Below are 17,816 nucleotides of genomic sequence, written 5' to 3' on the forward strand. Positions count from 1 at the left end.
GCATGTAAGCATTTACTTTTGGCCTCTCAGGAGAAGAAGCTTGAAGATTCCTCTCTACATTCCTTTAATCTACTTCTGAAGAGGATTACTGCTCTGTCTTGCAGAATCTCTAGTACATTGGATGAAGCCTGGGGCCTAATGAATAAGCTTCCCAGGGGGATAGAAGACACAGGACTACGGCTCTTTTAAAGGACCCACACAAAACTAATGGAAGTAGCTCCTAAAAAGACAGCCTCCTCTCTTCTCTTGCTTATTAAGGATTTGCTTCTTCAACACTGGGGCAAATGCTCTCCAATTATTTTTTCTTTGGCTTTCTCTCTTAGGAGTGGTAATATCACAGGCAGGCATGGAACTTAGTAGAAATAAAGCAGAAATTTGACCTACTTTGATTCTATTATACTAAGATCAACCTAGCTCAAGTGATAAAGTTCTGCATTAGGGGCTGGGGCTAAAACACAGTCAATAATGAAGTATCCATTTGCCTTACTTCATTTACTGCATTCCCTTGGAGATCTCTAAGTAACAAGAAAACAAACTGAGGTAATAAACACGCACTCTTAGATCTCCAGGACAAAAATACCATCCTAAATGTCTCATAATGCTCAATACTTGCCATACACATTGCGCTACATTTAAGATGTCACATAGATTATGTCATTTAATTCTTCAATGTCATAAGGGACATATATTTGAATGAAATATTAAAATCTGAAAATTAAAATCTGGCAAGATTAAATAACTACCAGAAGTCACAAAAACATAATAAGCAGAAGAATGAGGATTTAAATCTAGTCCAATAATTCTAAAATCTGTATCTGTCCAATATGTTACCAGCCCCTACTGTTTTCTGCTCCCTCTCCACATCGTATCTGAAGCACAGCAAAACCATGCCTCTGCTTCCTGGGACAGCTAGTCTATCTCACACTTTAAATTTTCTGTCTAAATTAGTTTTTGCAAAATTAGTTTCTAGTATGATCTATTTGGAAAATCACTAGGTAATACAGTTCTTTCTTTCATTTGCTATTTTTTTACTATTAAAAGAAAATTAGAAAATAATATTATTTTATACCAAAATCTGACATGTTCAAGGAACAGGAAGATTACTTATTCAAATACTCTGCTTATCTTATGCACAGATTAAAATAAAATTTATTTAAAATTTTTTATTTAAAATTTATTTTAAATAAGAACTATTATATAATTTTAGTGTCTAGACCCATGTCTTAATGACTCTGTCACCATTAACATGATGAAGTGCTGAGTAATAAAGCTTTCCAATAAAGGCACAAATAAAGCAACTTTTACTGTATTAGTCTTATTTTACAGATAGACACACAAGTAAGTCATGTCAAAAATACATTCCTTAAACATTTACTTTTGCCTGAAAGTAGTTATATTTTTATATAATGTATGAAGTTTTAACCAAAGGCAAATAAAATGAGTTAATTCCCGTGCGTTGGCTTCTAAAAATTCTATTAAAATTAATTTTCAAAACATTTTCACGAATAATGTGAAGAGAATTATACTTGGCGTCTGAAGGAAAAATATAAATGGGAAGAGCAGAAAGGCAGTTAATCCCACTCTGCTTCTGTTTCATGTGAACAGAGTTTATTTTCTATCTTTTCATTTTATGTATAAACTAAATCTACATCAGCATTAAAAAAATTTCAAAGGATAAAATTTGGCAAAGAAAATTCTAGATTCAAATATTCTAAGTTATATATATATTTTTGTTAGCTACATTCAAAGGAAATTCTGAAGAGACCACTTATAAAACTTTGTGAGAAGATGGCAGAGTAGAAGGGCGTGCACTCACTTGCCTTTGAGAGAACACCAGAATCACAGCTAACTGCTGCAAAATCGACAGGAAGACACTGGAACTCACCAAAAAAGATACGCCACATCCAAAGACAAAGAAGAAGCCGAAACAAGACAGTAGGAGAGGCGCAATCACAATAAAATCAAATCCCATAACCACTGGATGGGTGACTCACAAACTGGAGAACAATTATACCACAGAAGTCCACCCATTGGAGTGAAGGTTCTGAGGACCACATCAGTCTTCCCAACCTGGGGGTCTGGTGACAGGAGAAGGCATTCCCAGAGAACCAGATTTTGAAGGCTAGCGGAATTTTATTACAGGACTTCGACAGGACGGGGGAAAAAGAGACTGCACTCTTGGCGGGCACATGCAAAGTAGTGTGTGCATAATGACCCAGGGGGAAGGAGAAGTGAACCCATAGGAGAATGAACCAGACCTACCTGCTAGTGTTGAAGGGCGTCCTGCAGAGGTGGGAGGTGGCTGTGGCTAACCATGGGGAAAAGGACACTGGCAGCAGAAGTTCTGGAAGGTACTCCTTGGCATGAGCCCTCCTGGATCTGCCATTAGCCCCACCAAAGAGCCTGTCCCTTCCAGTGCTGGGTCACCTCAGGCCAGACAAACAACAGGGAGGGAACTCAGCCCCACCCATCAGCAGACAAGTGGTTTAAAGTTTTACTGAGCTCTGCCCACCAGAGCAACACCCAGCTCTACCCACCACCAGTCCCTTCATTAGGAAGCTTGCACAAGACTCTTAGATAGCGTCATCCACCAAAGGGTAGACAGCAAAAGCAAAACGAACTACAATCCTGCGGCCTGTGCAATGAAAACCACATTTATAGAAAGATAGAGAACATGAAAAGGCAAAGGACTATGTACCAGATGAAGGAACAAGATAAAACCCCAGAAAAACACCTAAATGAAGTGGAGATACGCAAGCTTCCAGAAAAAGAATTCAGAATAATGATAGTGAAGATGATCCAGGACCTCAGAAAAAGAATGGAGTCAAAGATTGAGAAGATGCAAGAAATGTTTAATAAATACCTAGAAGAATTAAAGAACATACAAACAAAGACAAACAATACAATAACTGAAATGAAAAATACACTAGAAGGAATCAATAGCAGAATAACCGAGGCAGAAGAATGGAGAAGTGACCTGGAAGACAGAATGGTGGAATTCACTGCTATGGAACAGAATAAAGAAAAAAGAATGAAAAGAAATGTAGACAGCCTGAGAGATGTCTGGGACAACATTAAATGCATCAACATTCACATTAAGGGGGGTCCCAAAGGAGAAGAGAGACAGAAAGGACCTGAGAAAATATTTGAAGATATTATAGTCAAAAACTTCCCTAACATGGGAAAGGAAACAGCCCCCAAGTCCAGGAAGCGCAGAGTCCCAGGCAGGATAAACCCAAGGAGATACATGCCGAGATACATAATAATCAAACTGACAAAAATTAAAGACAAAGAAAAATTATTGAAAGCAGCAAGGGAAAAACAACAAATAACATACAAGGGAACTCCCATAAGGTTAACAGCTGATTTCTCGGTAGAAACTCTACAAGCCAGAAAGGAGTGGCACAATACATTTAAAGTGATTAAAGGGAAGAACCTACAACCAAGATTACTCTACCTGAAAAGGATCTCATTCAGATACTATCGAGAAATCAAAAGCTTTACAGACAAGCAAAAGCTAAGAGAATTCAGCACCACCAAACCAAGTCTACAACAAATGCTAAAGGAACTTCTCTAAGTGGGAAACACAAGAGAAGAAAAGGACCTACAAAAACAAAACTAAAACAATTAAGAAAATGGGAACAGGAACATATATATCAATAATAACCTTAAGTGTGAATGGATTAAATGCTCCAACCAAAAGAAGCAGGCTTGCTGAATGGATACAAACATAAGACGCGTATATATGCTGTCTACAAGAGACACACTTCAGACCTAGGAACACATACAGGATTAAAGTGAGGGGATGGAAAAAGATATCCCAAGCAAATGGAAATCAAGAGAAAGCTGGAATAGCAATACTCATATCAGATAAAATAGACTTTAAAATAAAGAATGATACAAGAGACAAGGAAGGACACTACATAATGATCAACAGATCAATCCAAGAAGAAGATATAACAATTATAAATATACATGCACCCAACATAGAAACAACTCAATATATAAGGCAAATGCTAACAACTATAAAAGAGGAAATCGACAGTAACACAATAATAGTGGGGGACTTCAACACTGCACTTACACCAATGGACAGATCACCCAGACAAAAAATTAATAAGGGAACATAAGCTTTAAATGATACAATAGGCCAGATATTTAATTGATATTTATAGGATATTCCATCCAAAAACAGCAGATTACACTTTCTTGTCAAGTGCACACAGAACATTCTCCAGGATAGATGACATTTTGGTTCACAAATCAAGCGTCGGTAAATTTAAGAAAATTGAAATCGTATCAAGCAACTTTTCAGACCACAATGCTATGAGTTTAGAAATAAATTACAGGGGAAAAAACATAAAAAACACAAACACATGGAAGCTAAACAATACGTTACTAAATTACCAAGAGATCACTGAAGACATCAACGAGGAAATCAAAATATACATAGAGACAAATGACCAGGAAAACACGATGATCCAAAACCTACGGGATGAAGCAAAAGCTGTTCTAAGAGGGAAATGTATAGCAAGAAACAAGAAAAATCTCAAATGAGCAATCTAACTTTACACCTAAAGGAACTGGAGAAAGAAGAACAAACAAAACCCAAACTTAGTAGAAGGAGAGATTTCATAAATCAGAGCAGAAATAAATGAAATAGAAACAAAGACAACAATAGCAAAGATCAATAAAACTAAAAGCTGGTTCTTTGAGAAGATAAACAAAATTGAGAAACCTTTAGCCAGACTCATCAAGAAAAAAAGGAAGAGGACTCAATTCAATAAAACTAGAAATGAAAAAGGAGAAATTACAATGGACACTGCAGAAATACAAATCACCATAAGAGACTACTACAAGCAACTCTATGCCAATAAAATGGACAACCTGGAAGAAATGGACAAAAATTTAGAAAGGTACAACCTTCCAACACTGAAGCAGGAAGAAACAGAAAACATGAACAGACCAATCACAAGTAATGAAATTAAAACTGTGATTAAAAATCTTCAAAAACAAAAAAAATCTTCCAACACGGATTCCCTGGTGGCGCAGTGGTTGAGAGTCCGCCTGCTGATGCAGGGGACACGGGTTCGTGCCCTGGTGCGGGAAGATCCCACATGTCGCGGAGCAGCTGGGCCCGTGAGCCATGGCCGCTGAGCCTGCGCGTTCTGAGCCTGTGCTCCGCAACGGGAGAGGCCGCAACAGTGAGAGGCCCATGTAGCGCAAAAAAAAAAAAAAAAAAAAAAAATCTTCCAACAAACAAAAGTCCAGGACCAGATGGCTTTACAGGTGAATTCTATCAAACATTTAGAGAAGAGCTAACACCTATCCTTCTCAAACTCTTCCAAAAATTGCAGAGAAAGGAACACTCCCAAATTCATTCTATGAGGCCACCATCACCCTGTTACCAAAACCAAAGATACTATAAAAAAAGAAAATTACAGACCAATATCCCTGATGAATATAGATGCAAAAATCCTCAACAAAATACTAGCAAACAGAATCCAACAACACATTAAAAGGATCATACACCATGATCAAGTGGGATTTATCCCACGGATGCAAGGATTCTTCAATATATGCAAATCAATCAATGTGATATACCATATTAACAAACTGAAGAATAAAAACCATATGATCATCACAATAGATGCAGAAAAAGCTTCTGACAAAATTCAACACCCATTTATGATAAAAATCTCCAGAAAGTGGGCATAGAGGGAAGGGAACCTAACTCAACATACTAAAGGCCATATATGACAAACCCACAGCAAACGTCATTCTCAATGGTGAAAAACTGAAAGCATTTCCACTAAGATAAGGAACAAGACAAGGATGTCCACTCTCACCACTATTATTCAGCATAGTTTTGGAAGTCCTAGCCATGGCAATCAGGGAAGAAAAAGAAATAAAAGGAATACAAATTGGAAAAGAAGAAGTAAAACTGTCACTGTTTGCAGATGACATGATACTATACGTAGGTAATCCTAAAGATGCAGCCAGAAAACTACTAGAGCTAATCAATTTGGTAAAGTTACAGGATACAAAATTAATGCACAGAAATCTCTTGCATTCCTATACACTAACAGTGAAAGATCAGAAAGAGAAATTAAGGAAACAATCCCATTCACCCTTGCAACAAAAAGAATACATTACCTAGCAATAAACGTATGTAAGGAGGTAAAAGACCTGTACTCAGGGCTTCCCTGGTGGCGCAGTGGTTGAGAGTCCGCCTGTCGTTGCAGGGGACACGGGTTCGTGCCCCAGTCCGGGAAGATCCCACATGCCGTGGAGCGGCTGGGCCCGTGAGCCATGGCCGCTGAGCCTGTGCGTCCGGAGCCTGTGCTCTGCAACAGGAGAGGCCACAACAGTGGGAGGCCCACGTACCACAAAAAAAAAAAAAAAAAAAAGACCTGTATTCAGAAAACTGTAAGACACTGGTGAAAGAAATCAAAGATGACACTAACAGATGGAGAAATATACCATGTTCTTGGAATGGAAGAATCAATATTGTGAAAAACACTGTACTACCCAAAGCAATCTACAGATTCAGTGCAATCCCTATCAAATTACCAATGGAATTTTTTTACAGAACTAGAACAAAAAATCTTAAAATTTGTATGGAGACACAAAAGACCCTGAACAGCCAAAGCAATCTTGAGGGAAAAATACGGAGCTGGAGGAATTAGGCTCCCTGACTTCAGACTGTACTACAAACAGCAATCAAGACAATATGGTACTGGCAGAAAAACAGAAATATAAATCAATGCAACAGGATAGAAAGCCCAGACATAAACCCACACATCTATGCTCAACTAATCTATGACAAAGGAGGCAGGGATATACAATGGAGAAAAGACAGTCTCTTCAATAAGTGGTGCTGGGAAAACTTGGCAGCTACATGTAAAAGAATGAAATTAGAACACTCCCTAACACCATACACAGTAAATTCAAAATGGATTAAAGACATAAATGTAAGACCAGACACTATAAAACTCTTAGAGGTAAACATATGAAGGATACTCTCTGACATAAATCACAGCAAGGTCTTTTTTGACCCACCTCCTAGAGTAATGAAAATAAAAACAAAAATAAACAAATGGGACCTAATGACACTTAAAAGCTTTTACACAGCAATGGAAACTATAAACAAGATGAAAAGACAACCCTCAGAATAGGAAAAATATCTGCAAAGGAATCAACAAAGGATTAATCTCCAAAATATATAAGCAAACAAATCAACAGACAAATGATTAATCTCCAAAATATATAAACAGCTCATGCAGCTCAATATTGAAAAAACAAACAACCCAATCAAAAAACAGGCAGAAGACCTAGGTAGACATTTCTCCAAAGAAGACTTACAGATGGCCAAGAGGCACATGAAAAGCTGCTCAACATCACTAATTATTAGAGAAATGCAAATCAAAACTACAATGAGGTATCACCTCACACTGATTAGAGTGGGCATCATCAGAATATCTACAAACAACAAATGCTGGAGAGGGTGTGGAGAAAAGGGAACCCTCTTGCACTGTTAGTGGGAATGTAAATTGATACAGCCAAATTGATATTGCCACTATGGAGTACAGTATGGAGGTTCCTTAGAAAACTAAAAGTAGAATTACCATATGACCCAGCAATCCCACTACTGGGCATATACCCAGAGAAAACCATAATTCAAAAAGACACATGCACCTTTTGGTCTTCCCTGGTGGCGCAGTGGGTAATAATCCACCCGCCAATGCAGGGGACATGGGTTCCAGCCCTGGTCCAGGAAGATCCCACATGCCACGAAGCAACTAAGCCCGTGTGCCACACTACTGAGCCTGCACTCTACAGCCTGTGAGCCATAACTACTGAGCCTGTGTGCCACAACTACTGAAGCCCACATGCCTAGAGCCCGTGCTCCACAAGAGAAGCCACCGCAATGAGAAGCCTATGCACTGCAAAGAAGAGTAGCTCTCACTCGACACAACTAGAGAAAGCCCATGCACAGCAACAAAGACCCAGCGCAGCCATAAATAAATAAATAAATAAAATTAATTTAAAAAAAATACACATGCACCCCAATGTTCATTGCAGCACTATTTACAACAGCCAGGTCACGGAAGCAACCTAGTTGTCCACAGACAGATGAATAGATGAAGAAGAGATGTGGTGCATATATACAATGGAATATTACTCAGCCATAAAAAGGAACGAAATTGGGCCATTGTAGAGATGTGGATGTACCTAGAGACTGTCATACAGAATGAAGTAAGTCAGAAAGAGAAAAACAAATATCGTATATTAACGCTTATATGTGGAATCTAGAAAAACGGTACAGATGAACCAGTTTGCAAGGCAGAAATAGAAACACAGATGTAGAGAACAAACGTATGGACACCAAGGGGGGAAAGCGGGGCTGGGGGGCGGTGGTGGGATGAATTGGGAGATTGGGATTGATATATACACAGTAATATGTATAAAATAGATAACTGATAAAGTATTTTTTAAAAAATGCTCTGAGAAGTTGGAGGAAGAGAAAACTCTTATCAGTACCTTTCCCCATGAGCTTATAGCAGAGATAGGTTCTGAGAATCCCTAAAGACACCCGAAGAAACAATGGAAAATCGATAATCCAGAATGTTAGTTTTCTTAAATCAACTAGCATAAGGATGCACAGCCACTGCTTTGATGTTAGTTACTTTTCCTGTAAAGAACTGCTGCATTCATTAGACCTGTCCAAGACTGCTGCATAATTTGGAGTTCTATGCCCCAGAAGTTTTCTAATTATGGTTCCCAGACCAGCAGAATCAACATCCCACAGAAACTTGTTCATAATATAAATTCTCGGGCTCTATCCCAGTTCAATGGAGACAGAGGTGTGGGAGTGGGAGAGGTTAGAGGCTGGCAATGTGTGTTCTAGCCAGGCCTCAGGATGATTGTGATGTATGCTGAACTCCGAGAACTACGACCACAACCAGAAAAAGAAATGTAAGGAACTGGAGAGGACTCTGAGAAGAACAATGAAGATGAACGGAATGCCTGAGACAGAATAAACAGAGGAACCAAGACAGATGGCTTTAGCAAGAAGAAACCTGTGGTACTGACATTTACAAGGCTTCAAGTATATGAAGACTTATTCACAAGGGAAGGTAACCAGATGTTCTCCATTTCCCCTGAGGGAAGACAAAGACGACGTTATGGACTTCAAGTTGCATCATAAGAAATTTAGGTTAAAATACAATTAAAGTTTGCTGACACAGAGTGTTGTTAAACATTAAAATGAATTGCTGAGGAGTTTGTAGAACTTTCTTCTCTGAGTATCTACTTCAAAAACTACTGTAAATTATAAAATAAACTCTTGTTTTCTTTCCAGCTAAATGATTACCATCTACTGCATAAGGGAAAATGTGAAAAATATGTTGTTACATTTCAGACCTTTTAAAATTATCTAAAATTTAAAATATCTGAGGTACAGCAACTATCTTAAATATCTGAGTGTTAAAATGATAAGAATACTTATTCAAACACAAAACATATACATTCAAAGTATTTCTTTAAACTATAGATAATGATGTTCCGTAATAGTACAAAAAGTGAGCAGTAGCACATATAAAATTCTTGGTTGACGCAATTTACATGTATTTTCAAATAAAAAGAAGAAATTGAATACAAATGAATAAGAAGTAAAAGACTGACTAGTTGGTATCTAAAAATTGTATCCTTGTATTTTAAAAACATCACTGAAAAAATTCATAACACGAATACATATATGTGTTACACAAAATGATAGCAGCAACCAAATGCACAGCTTTGCCAAATTGCTCCTAACACTCTTTCCCAATCTTATAGTTTTATATTAATAAGTTCATTAAACAAATATGGTTAACAGGTAACTAAAATAAAAAGGTCCTTTTCCTGAGCACCAATAATATCTGATAAGTCTCACATGTAAAGTAAGTGTGTCATAGTTACAATTCCTGAAACAAGTTTTTTTTAAATGTTGAAAAGTCACCAAAAGTTTAAGCTTTAATAATTTTCCATGTGTATAGGAAGTCACTATAATGATAACTCTGTGACTTGTTCACCTCCAAAATATTTTGAAGTTGCGGTCTTCATTGACAAAAAACAATTCCAGTAATTTAGTAGATGTTCATATTTATTGTACTTAGCATAATTCAGGAAGTTAACATTTTTCATTACCTTTTCCACCTTTCCACCATTGATGTCACTGGGGAGGAATTTCTTGCCAATTGTTCTCAAGTCTGTCTAAAATAAAAATATTATTATTAACATAAAATTATAGAGAAAAGTGAATCTAAATCTAATTTCACTCACCAACAAAAGATAAAATTACTTAAGGTGTGTGGAACAAACTTTAAATAAATGTCTTTCAACTGATTATGAGATCTATATATATATAAAATCAATCTTTTCTAATAACACAGTCCCATACATACATTGTTTAAAGTACATCAAAGGCCTTATTTATATCTGGTCATACTTCTCTAGATACCCTTTTAACTGACTAAGTCTTCTTTATTAAAATCTAAAACTTGATTTTATGAAACTATATAGTCTTACTAAAAGACTAATGCCACAATCCAAAACTAAATGACTACTTTGAACATATAAACAGAGTATATTTTTGACAACTAAATTCTATCTAACCTTGATATGCAGAGACATGAAAACACATTACTCTATAGCTTGTGATACTTATGACATAACAAAGCTACACAACATAAAAATATCCCAGAGAACAATACCACTGCAACAGCAAGAAATCATAAGACTATACTGTAGTAAATACTTATTTCATTTGCTTTTTAAACAAATTACAGAAACAGAAGTTGTGAACAAATGACTAACCACATGAAAATTCCCAAGTACATATTATTCAGCAAACTAAAGCAAAACAAAAAAGAACAACATAGGACTAAGATATAGTTGTAGGATTTCTGACATAAAAACAGAACTTCAACTACACAGTCTACATAAAAAAAAACAGACTTTTTCAGGATTTTGTCTTCTTTAAGTAAGAAGTGAAAACTAAAGGAAAAGTAAGAAATTTGTTCAGAAGAAAACTAATACTACTCATGAAAAAGGCCTAATTATTTAAGCTAAGAAATTATCTCGCTGCTTGAGATAGTGAGGTTAGATTAATAACTAAATTTGTACTGTTTTGTTATTCCTTAAATATAGTAAAGAGAAGCTCTTCATTGCCTCAAGAGCAAAACAAAACAGACTTAGAGTGCATTTAATCACAAAATTTATAAGGGAGAAATTTATATTACACTTAAGGAGAAAATACTAGATGATTAAAATTACTGTATCATAAAAGGATTACATATAGAGAAGTAGGATAGTCTTCTTTGAACACCTACAGTAATAGAATGTCCTCTTACTTGAAATATCCATATATGGTCAGCTTAAGAAACAAGCATACATGTTATACAACCCTCACAGATCCTTTCCAGTCTTTTACTACAATGATTTACAATTTATTTCTCAATGTAATGCAAGGATCACTCCTAAGTAAAACTCACTGAATGGAACTGCCAGGTAAACTAAGCCCCAAATACTTGTTTAACAATGTTTCAGGTTTATCCTTTTTGCAGCCTCCACCCAATAATAGAGTGAAAGAATTATAAACCATACCTCAAGTTGCATGGCTTTGACTTTGAAAATACTAAGCAACATATGGGGAAAAAAATACTTTCCTATACTAGCATTTCCTATATTAGGATTGTTTTGAAGATTAAATAATGCATGTAAAGCATTCAGCACAATGACTTGCAAACAGTAAGCATTTAATGAATGTTAGCTATCATGTTTACTTTAGCGAATATAAAACATGCATATTGTTATCATCTGAACGTGTACAAGTCAATAATACAACTAACAGTTCATAAAAACATAAGCATTATCTTGAAGTCACTCAAAAGCTGAAATATTTAAATATGTATAAAAAACATAATATATAAAAATTTTATGATACATCATGGTCCTTCATTTCTGGTTTTTATCACTAATTAAAAAATTAAAATAAAATGAGGCATTAATATAAATGAGAAATGAGCACTAGACTAAAATCCTAAACTTTGATTTACTACATACCGTAATTAACTAATATGACCTGGGACACGTCAGAAATTCTCTAAATCCAGTTAATTTATTCCTCTGTAACATGGAAAATATATTACCAATTCTATCTTCCAAAGCTGCTGTCAGGCTAAAAGGAGACAATATATTCAAAGTGCCTTACACACATATAAGGAATGTTATTTCATTGTTCTTTTAGCAAGATGAAAATGACCTACCAAATCTTTAAACATCCTAAATTCAAAGTCAATTTAGGAGTTCTGCAAAGGCAATTCTATGATTCAGATGCTGTTATATCAGGGTCACTAGGATAACTGGGTCCAAAAATAAATTTATAGTGAATAAGCAATTATGCAGGAGAAATATTTAACCTATAACACGCACTTGTGCACATGCACACAAGATTCCTATTTCTTCAAGTAATTTCAGCAGAATATCTATTTGGCAAATCATTTTGTATTACACAGAATCTTAAAACAAATTTAAAAATAATCTTTTAAAATTTTTACTGTTACATATTACTTAGTAATTTAAGACTAGGCTATCATTTAATTTTTTTCTGAATAATTCAGGAATTTAAACGCAAAACTACATGCTGAATTTCAAGGTTATTTCTTAATATCCTTACTCCTCATTCTACAGAGGAAAAAATTAAGAACCCCCCTCCTTTCAACATAAAAACCCATGCAGAAAAGAGTTACACAGCAGCTCTGAGGCTGCTATCTTTAGAAGGGCCAGCTTACAAAGTCGGCCCGAAGGTGTCATCTGGGAACTTGGCACTTGAACCATTCCTTAACTGAAACTGTGGTTCACTGACTAAATTATTTGTGTTAACAATGTGATCTATGGTAAACACCTGCTTTTAAAGGGGGGGAGTCTGGAATTTTATTTCATGCTAAGCAGAGAGTACCTTCCTAAGCAGCCCAATAATAGCCTAATGGACTTCCCTGGGCAGGAAAACCATATACATACCACTGCTTTGTTCACTGCTAGATAAAGGAACAAATTCAGTGTGTTCCCACTGGTGGAAGAGAACATAAGCAAGCTTATGCATGGATTATTCTCCCAATATGTAATAAGTTATACGTAAGAACTAATGATGCAAGTCTTTCTCAATTAGTGATTAACATCCCACAATCACTCGAAAGTTAAAAAACTTCAACAGAAACACTGTATATACCTGATTTTATTTAAAGGTTATAAACTTGAACCTTAGATTATTTGTCTGGTGTAGACTTCATCCCGATTAAAGGTATTTTTTTAATCCTATTATATCGCATAATAGCTTTGGACTGCAGTATTTCACTATATATTTTAAAGAAAATTATAAAGACAAATTAATTCACTAAGATAATAATAATCATGTACCTCTTATGAACACAGGACAAATACTTCACGTTGACTTATTTTACTTAGTTTCATACCCAATTTATACATAGTTCAATGCTATTTACCTATGTATATAAATAAGAAAAATAAAAAAGAACAGAAGATTGTCACAAAGCCTTTTTCCTATCATCTTTAGGACTTTTTTTAATAAACAAAGAAACTAGGGTTCTTTTATTTTTTTGTGGTACGCGGGCCTCTCACTGCTGTGGCCTCTCCCGTTGCAGAGCACAGGCTCTGGACGCGCAGGCTCAGCAGCCATGGCTCACGGGCCCAGCCACTCCACGGCATGTGGGATCTTCCCGGACCAGGGCACGAACCCGTGTCCCCTGCATCGGCAGGCGGACTCTCAACCACTGCGCCACCAGGGAAACCCGAAACTAGGGTTCTTTATACCATTTTTTGAAAATAAAATTCACTAATTTGGGTGCAAATCAAGGAAAGTTAAAGTGTCTAGCAAATATTTCCATTTGTAGTCACAGATAACCTGTTGGTCTTATTGAATAAAATTTCAAAGCAGCTAAAAATATCACGGGTTTCAAAATATAAATTTTATGTTTAAACCCAAGTTTAATTATGTAAATATAAATTTAAGTAATTTGAAAAGTTATACAGTTATAAATTTATTTATACTTCACATGTTCTTATCAGTTGTCACCCTTTCTGCTTTATGCTAAACCTACTTTGCAGTGACATAATGGATTTATCAGACAGTAATTCTCTTCTGAATTTCAGTGATTATGTATCATCGTATATGAAGTTGATTAATAGACTATGACTGCAAAGGTGATACAAAAAAAACTCCCATAGGGTAACTGCAAGATTGAAAAAAGAATATTAATTTACTTACATCTGTACTTCAAACAATTTTTATAACTCTTCAAAAAAATCCAAAAGTCAATCCCAATTATAGATAAGATACAACTATACAAATGGGTAGAGGGAAAGAGCTTGGAAAGAAATATACACCAAAACATTAATGGTAATTATTTGGTTTTATTATCTTACTTTTCTATATTTTCTGAAGTAGTCGTATGGTACCATATATACTACTTTTATCAACAGGAAAAGTTACTTTGAAAGAGAAAATACAACTGTCAAGAAGCTATAACCTAGCTAGAGTTTCTATGTAAATTAAATGTCAATTTGTTTTCATGAATATGATCAGTTTTTACTGCTATTACATAGCTACTGTAAATGTAATGAAATTCTGTAACTGATCACAGGGTGAAAAAAAAGAGTTTTAATTGCATTTTTCCCTTTTTCATTGAATTCTGAGTAATAGATGTTAAAGAAATATATATTTCTAATAATTGGCTTATATGAGATTACCAAATTCAACAAACATCCCTGCAACTTAAAATGGACAATAAAAATGCAAGATGATTTATGATTTTTTCTCATCATAAAATCCAGTTTATTCTATGAGATATTTTTCATAAATATAGCTTCCAGATTTAAAACATTTATAAGTTAATAAATAAAACTTACATTGAGAGCAATCAGGATGATGTCATTTATATTGACTTTGTCAGGAGAACTTGTGCATGCTTCAATGCCTTCATCTGAAAGATACCTGTTAAAATAAAATAAATGGCTTAATATCTTCTAAAATCAAAATTAACCAAAATTATTTTCTTAAGTCTACATGCAATATTGTTCTCTACTATAAAATACTTCCACTACAAATACGAGGCAAAAAGCGTCCTGGATACTCCCTGTTTATTTACTATCTGATAGAACAGGATAGACAATGCGTATTTTTCCTCTTTTATATCTTTAAAGGGATACTGTGTTAATAAAAGTATCCATATGTTTTCTGAGAAAAGCTATTTAACCATCAATATACTTCTTAAGGAATGAATGAGCTCCTCTTTACTATTATACAAATACAATATCCAATTTAAATATTTAGTAATACAGTAAACTCTTAAGAGATTGAGATGTGCTATAAAAATAGAACCAAAAACAACATAGATTTAAATATAGTCCAACAAACTTTCTTCTGGGCTCCTTTCTCACATTATCTTCTCAAGTCCTCTTTCTCTAACATAATGTTCCCAAGAATCTTTCAATAAATACTACTAACTCCAAATAGCACAAAGATAGGCAACTTTTTACCTTACATCTTTCACTTTTCCTGTCCCTTTTCAGTTTTTTTTACTCACTGTCTTATTGCCCTTTGTTATTTTTTATTCAGTCCAAACCAACCATACATCTGTAGCAGACAATAATTAATTCAAGAGTAAAAAGATTATTGAATCCAAAGGGGGGAAAAATCATCTCTACCAATTCACCCACACCCAATACAGTCATTTTGAAATTCTTTGATAAATTCTACAATTCAGATATCATCCCCCCAAAAGTCCACCTGTAAAAATGCCCATTAACATTCAGCATCTTTTGTAATCAGTAACAGATACTCCTTTAACCAAAGGTCTGATGCTAGCATTGCCACTGTAGACATTCTCCCACTAAAAAGATCCCACTACTGGGCATATACCCTGAGAAAACCATAATTCAAAAAGATACATGTATCCCAATGTTCCTTGCAGTACTACTTACATTAGCCAGAACACGGAAGCAACCTAAATGTCCATAGACAGATGAATGGATGAAAAAGATGTGGTACATATATATACAATGGAATATTACTCAGCCACAAAAAGGAATGAAATTGAGTCATCTGTAGTGATGTGGATGGACCTAGAGTCTGTCATACAGAGTGAAGGAAGTCAGAAAGAAAAAAGCAAATACCGTACATTAACGCATATATATGGAATCTAGAAAAATGGTACTGATGAACCTAGTGGCGGGGCAGGAACAGAGACACAGTCTTAGAGAACGGACTTGTGGACACAGGTGGGTAAGGGGAGGGTGAGATGAACTCAGAGAGCAACACGGACATATATACACTACCATGTGTAAAACAGATAGCTAATGGGAAGCTGCTGTATAGCAAAGGGAGGTCAGCTCGGTATTTTGTGATGACCTAGAGGGGTGGGATGGGGACGGTGGGAGGGAGGCCCAAGAGGGAGGGGATATAGGCATACATATAGCTGACTCACTTTGTTGTACAAGAGAAACTAACACAACATTGGAAAGCAATTATAATCTAATAAAGATGAAAAAAAAAAAAGATACAGGAGTGCTAGTCTGACAGAGCTAACTCCAGCTCTTCCTGATGGCCAGCAATTCCACCATCAACCCCCAACCTTAGGCTGATTCTAAGACACTTGTCAATGTAAACTTTACCTGAAGACAGCAACCAAAGAGCATATGCCTTTAAGAAACATAGGATGAATGATTTCTCAAAAGCAAAAGGGCAAGTGAAAAGAAATGTGAATAGGAGAGTACAAAAAGCAATAGAAAATTAAAGCTGATAAACCTATGCATAAGATCAAGGAGGCAAAAGAAAGGAATGTGTATATAAATCAAAGCAAGAATGTGTTAAAAGAAGTTAGATACTATTAAAAGTTGAAGACCATGGCAGTGCTAAACTACAATGATGAATGAAGGCAAGGAGTTAAGTGGGCTACAGAGAAAAACAGAAGTGTTAAGTATGTAGATGAGTCAGTAAGAATGAATGGATGGGAGGCAGGAATAAATAGTACATGAGTGACCATGGAATACAATGTTTGCAGTCAGCATAGATGGCTAAAACACTGCTTTAATTCAGAATGGCTAAGTTCATTTCCTTATTACCCTGATAATTTTTCACCATTCATAGCCATTGACTGTATCCGGCACTAACCATCTTACAAACTCAGTTCTACAAATATTAATTAACTCCCCGTTTATGTGAAAAACACTATGTGAACCAGTAATAAGATCAGTAAAATGATGAAAAATAAATATCTTTCTTCAAGGAGTTTACAGTCTCACATAAAGAATAACACAACATGTAAAAAGCTATCATACAATGCCAAAATAACTATAAACAAAATGTTATGGGGGCTCAAATTGGCTGCGGAATGGAAAAGAGTGCACAGAAAGGGAATAGTATGACCAACAACATGGAAGTAAAAAAGTATAAAGCACATTCTAGAGGTAATAACTTGGAACGCTATGGCTGGAAAATGGGGAAGAGATGAGAAGTCAGTATAGGTTGAGACAAATTTTATTTACTGTAGGAAGCAACAGTGCATAGAGGAATATGGGTGCTATATTAAATGTTGACTGAGTAATTACAAAAACACAACTTTCAAAATTCCTACAGTGGGGAAATAATATGTAATGACTAATAAAATACTTTTGTTTCTAGAAAGGCAACTCTTTAGAATTAAAAGATTATATAGGATGTCACATGAACTGGAAATGATCTTAAAACATAATCA

The 17,816-nt window shown here is 35.5% G+C and overlaps 1 protein-coding gene across 2 annotated transcripts in view; it reads right to left on the bottom strand.

Moving 5' to 3' along the window:
- TDRD3 (tudor domain containing 3) overlaps nt 1-17,816 on the bottom strand; it is a 196,720-nt gene that overhangs the window by 98,628 nt on the left and 80,276 nt on the right. The window contains exons 2-3 of one of the 2 annotated variants that reach the window (XM_029210057.1): nt 14,971-15,055; nt 10,192-10,257 (exon numbers count right to left, since the gene is read on the bottom strand). In XM_029210057.1, the coding sequence (XP_029065890.1) occupies nt 10,192-10,257; nt 14,971-15,055 (151 nt within the window). Of the gene's footprint in view, nt 1-6,156; nt 6,178-10,191; nt 10,258-14,970; nt 15,056-17,816 lie in introns of those variants that run through there. The other variant, XM_029210058.1, reaches the window with a different exon arrangement.

Source organism: Monodon monoceros, unplaced genomic scaffold (assembly GCF_005190385.1).
Source record: "Monodon monoceros isolate NGI ecotype Baffin Bay Population unplaced genomic scaffold, NGI_Narwhal_1 Super_Scaffold_8, whole genome shotgun sequence".
Lineage (NCBI taxonomy): Eukaryota > Metazoa > Chordata > Mammalia > Artiodactyla > Monodontidae > Monodon > Monodon monoceros.